Source organism: Augochlora pura, chromosome 8 (genome assembly GCF_028453695.1).
Source record: "Augochlora pura isolate Apur16 chromosome 8, APUR_v2.2.1, whole genome shotgun sequence".
NCBI classification, from domain to species: Eukaryota; Metazoa; Arthropoda; class Insecta; order Hymenoptera; family Halictidae; genus Augochlora; species Augochlora pura.
Genome location: NC_135779.1, coordinates 2,741,426 through 2,753,206, shown reverse-complemented (window position 1 = coordinate 2,753,206; position 11,781 = coordinate 2,741,426). Strand labels below are relative to the sequence as shown.

Genomic DNA, 11,781 nt, shown 5'->3' with positions numbered 1-11,781 from the left:
ATGTTCATATATTTCAAATTTTATTTTTCCTTAGAAACTTATTTGTACTGTGAAATAAATATGAATCGTAGTATACAAGGTTGTACGTAAATATAGAATTCAAGACTGCTATATGAAATATGGTGTATAAAAATTATTTATTTACAAAAGAAAACAATACAAAATGGACGGAGGATGCAACCTCATTTGCTAAGGTTGCAAGTTATACTTTCTTCTAGTGAGATTATAAAAGCTTATTGTACTTTGACCATCTTCAATAGTTGGTATCATTAATGAAATTAGTCTCGCTCGACGTGTCTTGTGCAATTATGTAAAGGCACAAAGAAAGCGTATCTTGTGTGAGGGCTACTCAAAATTTGTTTAACAATTGTAGTTATGTTAAGAATGTATATATCGAAATACTGAGTAGCAGTAAAAATAATATCGAGACCGAGGATAACGTGGTTGTTCCATTGCAAGAATCTTCTGAACAAGAACATTCTTCCCAATATACACCATTCTCGTAGACTCCCCAATTACAAACGCCGGTAACTCCGGTACTGGCCACAGAAGAACATCTGCGGATCACTTGTCGCCATCTACCGTTCCCTTTAAAAATGATTTCATATCGTAAATACAACAAGGATCGACGAAATTCGTCTCCAGTGATACAGAAATCAAATAATTTATGTTTAAGGCTAATAAAAAGGAAAAGATCTAGGAAAAACTTACAAATAAAACCACGGGGACTTTGCTGAGTAATTTTCACGCAAAACGTGCCGGGCATATGAGATTCTTCGCTGTTGCATTCAATAGCGATGTTCTTGTCCTTATCGAACTTTTTATAAGCTCCGCACAAATCATCACCTTTGGCATCGGTGTCACTGCTACATTGATAACAACGTATTGCCTCTGTCCCTAAAAATGATTTGAAAATTTTCATCTATGGTGAAATTGTTTCCATAACCTAAAACCGTGCACAGAGTAGTGATAGGGCGGCTCATGTTTGCGACAATAATTCGATTAAAAAGAAAACGATCATCTTAACTCATTGCATCAATTGCGATCGATATCACGGTGACCGTTAAATGGGCCGAGGTGGATAGATTTGCCCTGTTTACAACAGGTGTCCTATAGAAAACCTTCGCGTTTTATTCATCGAAACGTTCGAATGCTGTTGTAAAAATTTGCTTACCTGTCACCATAAACACTAACGACAAAACAATCACACTTGCAATTGCGTTCATTATTATATTGATAAATTAAACTTCCAGTAACACGATCACGTTTATGTTGTGCTCTAACGTCATCCATAGGGCGTTGGTGGAGTTAGTTTAGACTTGAGGTTCCCCTACTCGTCCCTTCTTTTCTCGCGTGCTACTTGCTAGGGACGTACATACGAACGAAGGAACCTGTATCCTAAGTTGGCTAACGTAGCAGAAAGACAGTCAAATTTTTAGAAAATCTGGAAAATTTATTATTAACTGAAACTTTTAGTCCAAAGAATACAAAAGGTTCTTAATATAAAAAACCTGAATTTTTAGAATCTATTTCATTCTATCAATTTGACAAATCGTTTGTTAGACTTTTTAATTATTTTTGTGAAATATAAATAATAAGACGAAATAATGCCGTTGAAATTCGGTGAATTTTTGGGACGAGGGGGGCAAAATTTCGAGGAGGCTAGAGTTTGAACAGGTGTAAAAGTCGTAATATTACGTTTGTTCGTGGCGCGCGTTGATGGCTTCAAAGTTCCACCATATTTTAGATCTTTTAAGAACACCGGAACAGGGAAAAGAAAAAGAGAGAAACGAACAAAAGGGTCTGGCTTAGAGCCGCATTTTAAAACTTCGTTACTGGAAACTCCCGGTAGACTACCGTCGCCGGTCCTTCTTTGTCGCGTCTCTCAAAGTATAAAGAGGACTCGCTAGAATAAATGAATCTAATAAACCTCGCGAAGACACGCGAACGTTTTTAGGACCGTTTCAATTTCCCTTTCATGGCCGTTCTGGCACGATTCTAACTCTTGGATGATGGGTCCATTTCGACCCTCGAGCGCTTCATTTAAATTCAAATTTGCTAGCAGCTAATTTCAACGATTGTCTATTTAGAATCAACGTTGATCTTAAAGCTAAAACGCAAGAAAATTATATCGTATCAAAAGTATAATTGGCGTACAACGTCCCATGTTCTTTTCATGATAAATCGGTCGTGGAAACAGAAATTTAATTGGTCGACGGATAACGATAGGAGAATGCGAATATAAATAGTTTCGAGTGGGGATCGTAAAAATATTAATAAGCCTTTATCGATCGTGGCAGTCGCCATTCGTCAATTATCAGGCAAACAGTTTACCTAGGATTTGTCTTTATTTCATTCTCGCTCATTTCTCGTGACGCACAGTGTTCACTTTTCTGGAGAAACTGTACAGAACTAATTCAACATTTACATCTAAAATTGCTTCAAAAAGAAAATAAAATTTTGATTTTGTTTATTCATTCATTCAGTTTGTCCACATTTCTAGTCATTCTAGCTGCACAATTTTCATAAGCTACTTCTTCAGGAACAACGGCTTGTAAGAGGAAATCGTCCCCGAAATCTCAGTCCGTCGGTCTCGTGCTAATAACATCGTTGTGACAAATACCACCTTCAGAGTACCAGGATCGTTTTTATGAAATTTTAACGGTTTATGCATTGCCAATTCGTCAAGGATCAAAGATTCAGAGATTATTCGGCAGCCGCTGTATACATGGAAAATTCTTGTCGATATTTGAATAATTTCGCGAACGAGCCGCGCAAGCGGATCTCGGGATGGGCCGTTGCGGTGTAATGGCGTCGCCTGAATCCGAAGCAAGTTTCACGGTCGGCCGGTCGACTCATAAATATTCGTAGGCAAAGATCGGGTCGATAAATTCGCAAAGACTCTCGGTTGGCAGGGTTTTAATGGAAACGCGGACGAGGGGATACAGGAGACATCCGCGGCGGTATGGTATGGCATAGCGGAGCATGGCATTGCACGATAGGGCATGGCATAGCACGGCATGGCATGACATAACAGAGCGTCGGCTTGTTGGCTTCGGCCTCAGTTTCAGAATCGACGTCGACGTCGACGTCGTCGTCGGCATTGGCATCGGCATCGGCATTGGCATCGACATCGACATCGGCATCGGTATCGGCATCGAAACATCTGGCCGGCAGGCGCGGAGCCGAGCCGAGCCGAGCCGAGTCAGCAAGGAGGGCTTCGTCGATGTCGAGACACGGGAACGCTTTCCCGGCGACACGTAAATAAGAGTCCGGAGGTAAAGCGGTTGGAAATAAAAGTAGTTCGGATCGAGAGAAAAGTCGATGTGTATCGGAGGAAACTCGGTATATACGCAAAGGTTCGCCGTGTCGAGCTGCACTTCCCTTTTACACGGGGCTTCATTCGTGTTTCCGGCCCGACAGAGAAGTATTTTTAGTTATCGTCCGCCCTTGTGTACCTGTGTGCACCTGTACGTATTAGAGTATGTTACCGAACGGTTCTCGACTTTCGGAGAAGAGAGAACCGATTCCCGTACTTTCGAAAAGAGAGAAACGATTCGAAACTTACGATGGACAAACGAAATGGGTGAAAGGGGGGGGGGGGGGGGCGCGAGACGTTACAGCGCGATACAAGGAGACGATATCTTGGCAATAAGAGCAAAATGGGGGCTAGGTAAAAGATAAAGAGAGGGACTAAGCTCGTCGGTGGTGGTGTGGAGGGTCTCGAGAGAAGGGAAAGCCATCTCTCTCGTTCCTAGAGGCTAAGCCCGCCTGTCTTTCGTTCTCGTACGAAACAAACCGAGCACGTATCTCGTTAGCGAATCATTAGCAACTCTTCTCGTACTGCAACTACTTTCACAGCGAATGCTCGCGACTCATTTTATTCTTATCGTCGTTTCCCACCGCCTTTCCTCGTCCAGCGCCCGCTTCTCTCGGTCCTAATCCTACCAAACGGATAACATTAACCAGTAATTCTCGTATTTTCCGTTAATCGGGTTCCCCGGCCCGAGAGGGTATGGTCGTCTTCGCGACTAGAACGAACCCTTCGTGATCGAGGAGAATGGCTGGTTTCGGTGGATTCGCCGGCAAAACGCGCGAGATAGCGGCAAGATATAGCGATCGACCATTATCATTTTGCAACGGCGAATCTTCGGGGAGAGCCCGCGGGCAACATTCAAACATTTTCGAATATCGACTGGCAAAGTAGAATGCGGCGGTCCTTTGCGGCGAATAGAATTACTGCGGTCCTAAAGGGTCGCGGGGAAAGCTCGTTTGAAAGCTCGGCCCAGGTCTTTACGGTCTTGGCTTTGGTTCCAGGCTCGTTTGTCCTCCTCGAACGCCTTTGGCGAAACCCGGGCTCCGTCGGCTCCTCGGCAAACAACGAGACGATAACTCAGCGCTGACATTGGCACCGATACTTGCTGCTGTTATCGCACGCGAACGCCGCAGGTGCTGTCTATTCGCGTACACCAGCTACCTGTATTCTTCGCACCTATTCAAATCGAACACGCCGCTCTCGATTATCGCGATCCTTTCTTCACGGTTTTGCATAGCGCTCTCGTGAGCTACAAGTTCGAACACGGCGCGAAAGAGTGGGGACAGTAACACTGAAACACGAGATTCTTATCTTCTCGTCACCAAGAAGTAACACGGGATTTTGATCTCTTTCAAAAATATGTTCGTTCACTTTCGATGAATTTGTTTCTCTCTGTTGATCGCGAATGCGGTCTTAAAAAAATGTCTATATTTTGAAATCTGATTATCAGTTTTTCTTATTGAATTAAAAATTATGGACTGGTTCTAATACGAGCTGTGGGCACGAATGTGCAATTGAATGTCCTTTAAACTCAGGAAAACAATTTGTCGAAGTTCTCGAAGCCGAAATTCGTTGAAAGTAGCAAGTCTGCTTATCGGACGGAATAAACTAAAAACAATAAGTAGTCGACGCCGGAGTACAAGGGATCGTGTACTCTAAGCTCGGCGTTTCGGGCGCAACTATAATGCACTGTGGTTATGCACGTACGTACGGCCGGAACGTGCTCGTCTGGCCGAGTGTGCGGGTGTTGGTCGGCGCGTGCTTTCCATTTGGTCGGGTGTTGCACGGTGTCCATTAGGAACGCGGGGGAAGAAGCGTTTCTCGCACGGCATGGCCGACGCGACGGCGAGAAGACGAGCTTCCCCGGGCAAAGTCGCGCGCAAGAAATTCGAATTTATAGGGCCGACGATCAGCTTTCCGTAAATAGAATAAATTCCGAAAGTTTCGGCATCGAGTCGATTTTATTCGAGAAGACGCATAATACGATCGCGGCCGGGAACGGGGCGGGCACGCGAAACTCCGGGGGGGGCGGATGGAATGAAATTTGAATAAAAATACCGTCTCCCTCCGGATGGGTTCCCCGAGAGGGAAAATAAAGCTCGGCCTTAGCCTTCGAAGGGTCAACTCCACCTCTGTCCTATCAAATCCTCCGAGGACTAGATTTTCGACTAGACGGAATCATGTTTTCAGTTTTCATAAAATAAGGAGAAGGGCTAGATGATGAAACGAGGGTAGCAAAGGGCCGGAAGAGGAGGACGAGGGAGACCTTCCTTCCCGAGTCTCCGCCTCTCCGAACGAGACGGAACGAGGAAATTGGTTTTGCATTACAAAGCCGGTGGTCCGTGATAATAGGGCGTCTCATAGGCGCAAGTACGAGAGCTTAGCTCCCATGAATCGTCCAATTATATTATTATCCGTAACGAAGTCCGGCCTGCTCGTCCTCGAGGGGCTGCTACAACGATCCCGGAACGCAGAAATTGTTTTCGCTAGATCGTCTGCGAAAGTTGAAGAATAGAATCGCTACAGATTTAAGTATCTCCTGCATCTGTTCTCGAGATAAACGCAGTTTCACATTCAAACTTCTCGCAGTATATTTTGTCAACTTCGAGCTAACTTAACCTTCCCATAGAGGGTTGTATAATAGTCAGACGTGATCGTTAGCTGTTCATATTAGATTCGATAAGATCAACGTTGATTTCAAAGAAGCAAATTGAAAAATACGTTTAGAAAAATTGCTGCACAAAGATTCGAATGGATTCAGTGGTGGCTGTCGTAAAATTGTCAAACACATTCGCACATGCGTAAGCTAAATAATACAATCGCTAAACGTCGCAGTGGATTGAGGTATCTCATACGCCGTTTACCGAGATAAACGTGTTCCGAATGCAAACTTCCTGCACTCTATCCAATGGACTTCAAACTATCATTTATACAAGAAAAAGAACGTTTACAACTGCAGCCCTCCCGACGGCATTTCTATCGGGCCGGAAACGATATCCTCTCCCCTACCTATTTTCGTTCTTACCGGAGCCGATGTATCGTGAAATTCACGAAAACGATTTACCTTTTTTTTTCCCTACCCCCCTCCTGTTTGCCGATAAAGATTCGCGTTTCTCATAGGATTCGCAGTGGGTAGTTTATTTGTTGCGGCGCGGTCGGAATGAGGTTCGAAACGAAAATCGCAGGATTCCGTTCGATCTCTGTCGCGCCGGTAAAAACCTCGTTATTTCTCGTTTCGTCGTAACGAGATTCATCGGCGACGAATACTTTTCGCATCTCGCCTCTTCGCGAAAGGGAAGACGAAGGAAAAAGTATTTCGAGAATGCGAGATCGGCGAGAGCTCTCTGCTTTCGCGAGAAATGAAACAGTCGAGGAAAGAATTGGGGCTTTTCAATATCGAGCAACGCGTTCGCTGGACCGTGATAGGTATTGTCGAAGGTATGGTAAACTCTGTACAAGCGAGGAATAGGTTTTGCATAGCGACGGATCGAAAGTTTCCGAGGTGTGCGTGGTTTTCCTTTCTCCTTAAATTCGTCGAGTAGGAAAAATTCTCGGATTAACAGATCGATATACATATATATATTATAACGCCTTGTAACACATCTCGAATATGGGATTGTCATTTGCTCCCCGCATCGGGTAGCCTGCCAATCCTCCATTGAGCGAGTTCAGCACAGGTTCCTAATCCTTGTTTCAGGCAGGACAAACCTCCCCTATGACTATCTGTGGCATGACGATAGCCCTATCTTGGGAAGCCTAAATACGTTAACTTGACAGAAACGTTGCTCAATAGCTGACCCAATTTTTCGTTATTAAACTATTAATAGTCAGCTCAGAATTTCTTCTATTCCGTTCACTTTAATACCCAGTACACTGTGTAAATTTCACAATTTTAAGGCTACACATTTTAGAACAAATCTTGTACAATATGAACCCATCATTCGGATCACTCTTGAAAATTCTGTGTCATACATTGTTTGATTGTACCGCTTCGTTATTTTGGCTGTTAAGGATAATTGAAAATCTTTTCTCCGTCTTTAAATGTATTCGAATTAATTATTTTGGCTTTAGTTTCCCTATTACCTTGCGATATCTTTTTACTTATCTCTTGCCACTTAAATCTTCGTTTCGTCAATTAAACAAATAAATTACTCGGACGGCTTCTTCGTGTCCGAAAGAACCACGGCCCGAGGAGATCATGAACACGAGACCGGCAGCCCATAAATACATTAGTCTCGCTAATTGACGAATCGTTAATCTCGCTCTGTGTTACATCCGGAATGGTAACGGATGTGGACAATAACGACTCGGAGGGCCGCAAAATCGGTCCGGACACACTCCATTCTCCCACGCTCGGAAATCGCATCAACCTACACGCGGAACGAGTTTCTGCCAAAGCCTGGATGCGTTGGGAGCGAAGCGATGTATCGGCCGGCTCGGCCAAACGGTAATGCTTCTCCGGTTTCCCGTCCCGGTGCGGCGTTACTCTTATTTATTTATCCTTATCCGCCTCTCTCCGACGATGAGAGAGCCTTCCTCTCGCCCCCTCGCCCCTATTTTCCCGGGACTTTGAATATTTTTTCGGGCCGAGCTGTTTGTACGGGATCGCGTGCACCGCGATTAAAGGCGGCCTTTAGAAATTTTCGGATCGCAAAAGCCATGGGAAATTTTCTCCTTTCTCCGACGTTTTCAGTAGTAAACTCAACGCTGCATCCGACATGCCGCGAGCAACTCGTGCTAACGGCTCCTGCTAATCCTGTTCTTCTCGACTTTTTTCGCCGACAAAGTCAGCAGAAGGGAGTCGAGACGATCGTAGCATAGCAAACGAGCTCGTTCGGACCGCCTCCGCAAAAAGAACCGGACGATTCGATCCGCGGGATGTCTGATTTTCATCTTAACACTTTGATTGCCAACCCCGAAAACTTCGTAAAAACGAAGCTACTTATTCCGCGATATAAAAATTTATAAGCTGGGTCGCGCGACACGGAGTACTCATTTCCGTAATATTCTTTCGGTTTGATGCTATTGTACAACGCGAATAACTACTTGTTGATTTCAAATGCTTTCTACTGTCGCACTGATATTTTATCGAGTCTCGCTGGGACACCATTTAGTGCCCCGACTAGAATTTCATAGAGCCGATTATGGCCATTTCAACGGCCTCGACAGAATATCTCTCAACGTGAATAGATTTTACGGATCTCGAAATTTGTTCACTTCCTCTCTCACTTTTAGAAGTAATATCTTTTATCTGTATTCGAAATTACCAAAGGTTTCATCCCGTCTAGAAATTACTAAACAGATAACGCGACTGTCCTCCTTAAAACAGATTACTCTAAGTTCGCGTTGCGGTGGTCAGTCGAAAGCTAAACGAGTTTTAATATTAATTGCTAGTCGTTGTTGAGACACCTGTCGATGCAAGTTCACGAAGCGACCGTGAACCCCACGAGAGGAGATTTCCGAATTTGTGAGACATCGTGGATCACAGGTGGTCGGTCCTGCACCGTTAAAATCCCCAACCAATCTCCTTAGCATTGAATCATTTATGGCATGCCGGCCATACACCTCGCGAAGCTGACGACGAATGTCTACCGGTTCTACGTTCCTCGCATTCGGGAAACAGATTGCATTTCGCAGCTCGGCCAAGCCCGATCTTCTCGATCTCGTTTAACATATCCAATATTGTCTCGCGCGCGGAGTCTGCGACTCGCAATCGCGATTATTGCAACTACTGGATCGAGGACGGGGTTCGAGCTTTCGTCCGGTTTCATTCGACGTAAGTACACTTCGTCGAAAGGATGGGTGTTACTCGATCTCGTTTGTCGCATTGCCGATAAGATGTAATTCGCATCGATACGGAATCAACCGAACGGAAGATATTTTGCTCGGCGCGCACCGCTTCACCGGATGCCGAGCAATTTCGTTTCGCTGACGTTGTCGATGCGATCGGTCCCTAAACGGGAACGGGGTCGTTAGACGTGTACGCGTACGTTTCCACGTGTGCACGTATGGACGATGGAACGCGACCGAGAACGATAAAGAAGGGAAGCGGAACGACGCCGAACGTTATTCGCGCCGATACCGGATAAGAGGGACAGATAGACAAGGTCTGCCTCTCCCTTCGATAGCGATCGACGACATTCCGCTGGAACGATGGACCAACGGGACTCGAAATTTTCGGTACACATGTTCCGCATCGAGATCGATCGCCGGTAGGCTGGACATGAACCATCGACCCTCTTCCCGCTGCGTTTAGACTTCGATCGAAGATGCTGAGAGCCTCTGTGACTGACTAGTGTGGGGTGGTTGTCGACACTGTTCCGGTGGTTTCAATGGAAATTCTATAGCTCCTGCTACTGTACTGTTTTCAATCGTTTACGTTCCTTCCTTTATGCTAGTCTTATCGACACTTTGCCTGCAAATAATCTTTTATGGTAATTTATTACATCTTTTTAATTGTATCAGGATCCGAAAAACCTAAGCATACTGAATATATGGTTTATTTATTAACTCTTCTATTTTAATTGAATTCAATCAGTAGAGTTAAAGTATTAATGTAGCACGCGAATTTCCTTTTCGCTTATTATCATTATATTATCATTATATATCGGCTTCTGTTTGTCTTCCAGCGTTCTAAGAGATTGAAATTTTCGGTACACGTGTTCCGCATCAAGATCGATCGCGAGGAGGCTGGACATGAACTCTGAGATGCCAGGAGCTTTTATGGGACTGACTGTCGCAGCATAGTTGTCGGCAGGGTCGCCCTTGTTTCAAAGGAAACGATGTATGTATCTCGGCAGAAACGAGTGTTCAAAATAAGAGGAAGCTATCGAATTCCAACTGCGTTCTATAGCTACTAAATGTGACAAGAACAACTTCCATCGAACCGGTAACTGTTCGTATAGCTTTTGCCAAGACATTCGACGAGCACTCCTCGTGCCTTCGAGCATTCTTTGAACTTTTGCGCACGTCCAACGAACCATTTGCTAACTAAATGCACCTCGCAGACTGGAAACGATCGTCGTAATCGTGGAACGCGTGCGAGAACACGGTTGCAGCGCTCCGGAGGCACAGCCGCCTTCGTTAGGTTGCTGTTACTTTGATCCAACATTCGAAATGCAACGAAAGAGGCGATGGACAGAGGGTTTCTCGCGGAAACAGCCGCGAGCACGGTCCAAGTTGGGCGCAGCCCGGGCCAGCCGATATTCCAAAGCCCAGTTTCCAGGCTTTTCAGATTCCATTACGGCCGCCAGCGGCGAGAATCAATATTTAAATTCGTAATGGGCACGGCTGGCTGCAATTATGGAACGTGGTCTGCCTCATAAAATGCTCGAATTTTCCCGTTTCCGCGGTCTTCGCGGACTCCACGGCCCGAGACGGCGGTCTTCCGCGCTCACGATCGACGAATGTGAATTTTCGATCACATTTACGGCCAGTCCCGTTCCATTTATACGATAATGCAGCCTCGATTCACGCAGCACGTCGACTTTGAGTTACGCATAGCGAAATTATTTACCGTACGAACAATCGTTTGAAGTTGTACGGCAGCCAGTGCATCGATATTCGGTCTTTGAATCCTTTATGCCGGCTGCGAATAATTGGCGTTCCGGAAATAATTCCTAATTAACGACGGAACGATGTATTATATGATTTTTATTACAGAATACATACAAATGCAAATGCGTCCAATAGTTGTTCAAAGAAGCGTGTTTGCAGTCTCCATAATCGTAAAACAAAGAATCTGAAATGCAAACGAATTTTCAAGCAATAATCGTTACGAAATGTTCCTGCGTTATAAAAAGGCAACCTAACGAAGATTAATCCACCGCATCTTTACCACCAACCCATCGAAGCCTTTTCAGCGAACTTCTCCGTACGCGGCGACGCGAGTTGATTAATTAGGAATCGAAATGAAACGAAAACTGAAGCGCGATACAGCGAATACGGTTTTCATGAGCGTGCTGCGCGTTTGCTCGTCTGGCTCTTTCGAGAAAACTGGGAGGTCAGACAGCCGGAGAGAAAGGTGATGTCTGTCGAGCGAGTTTCCACGAACTATCGGCTTCTCGTTAGAACAGTTAGCGTTCCCGTGTCTTTTTTTGTTTCGTGACGAACAAAGATCGAACGGTGAAGTTGCGCGATTCCTGCGCTGTCCGAGGTCCCCGATCCTCGCTGCGATTGCCGGACGTCCACAGAGATCTCGATCAAGCACCCACCGATCGGAACAAAACTTGCACGGAGGCGAAGGCGTATCAGTATCAGCAGCGGGGTGCCGTGTTTGGCTGAGCGCCACTGTTCGAGCCGAGTTTGAGTCGGTCGTCGAGGTAGAATTGTGCGTGGATCAATAAATCGCGCGTGGAATGGAACGGTTCGACGGAGACACGGGCCAGGGAATAAAGGGAGCTTACGGAGCTTCGCTGCGGGAATTTCGGAGCGTGGTCGACCGATTTTAGGTGACTTCTCGAACT

General features: G+C 45.3%; 1 protein-coding gene across 1 annotated transcript; it reads right to left on the bottom strand.

Moving 5' to 3' along the window:
* Nucleotides 1-118: 118 nt before the first annotated feature.
* Nucleotides 119-1,313, bottom strand: LOC144474139 (UPAR/Ly6 domain-containing protein crok). Its single transcript, XM_078188706.1, has 3 exons — nucleotides 1,175-1,313; nucleotides 712-897; nucleotides 119-588 (listed from the first exon to the last, which is right to left on the bottom strand). Exons 1-3 carry the CDS (start codon nucleotides 1,224-1,226, stop codon nucleotides 374-376), a joined length of 453 nt encoding a protein of 150 aa, XP_078044832.1. The 5' UTR covers nucleotides 1,227-1,313; the 3' UTR covers nucleotides 119-373.
* Nucleotides 1,314-11,781: the final 10,468 nt, after the last annotated feature.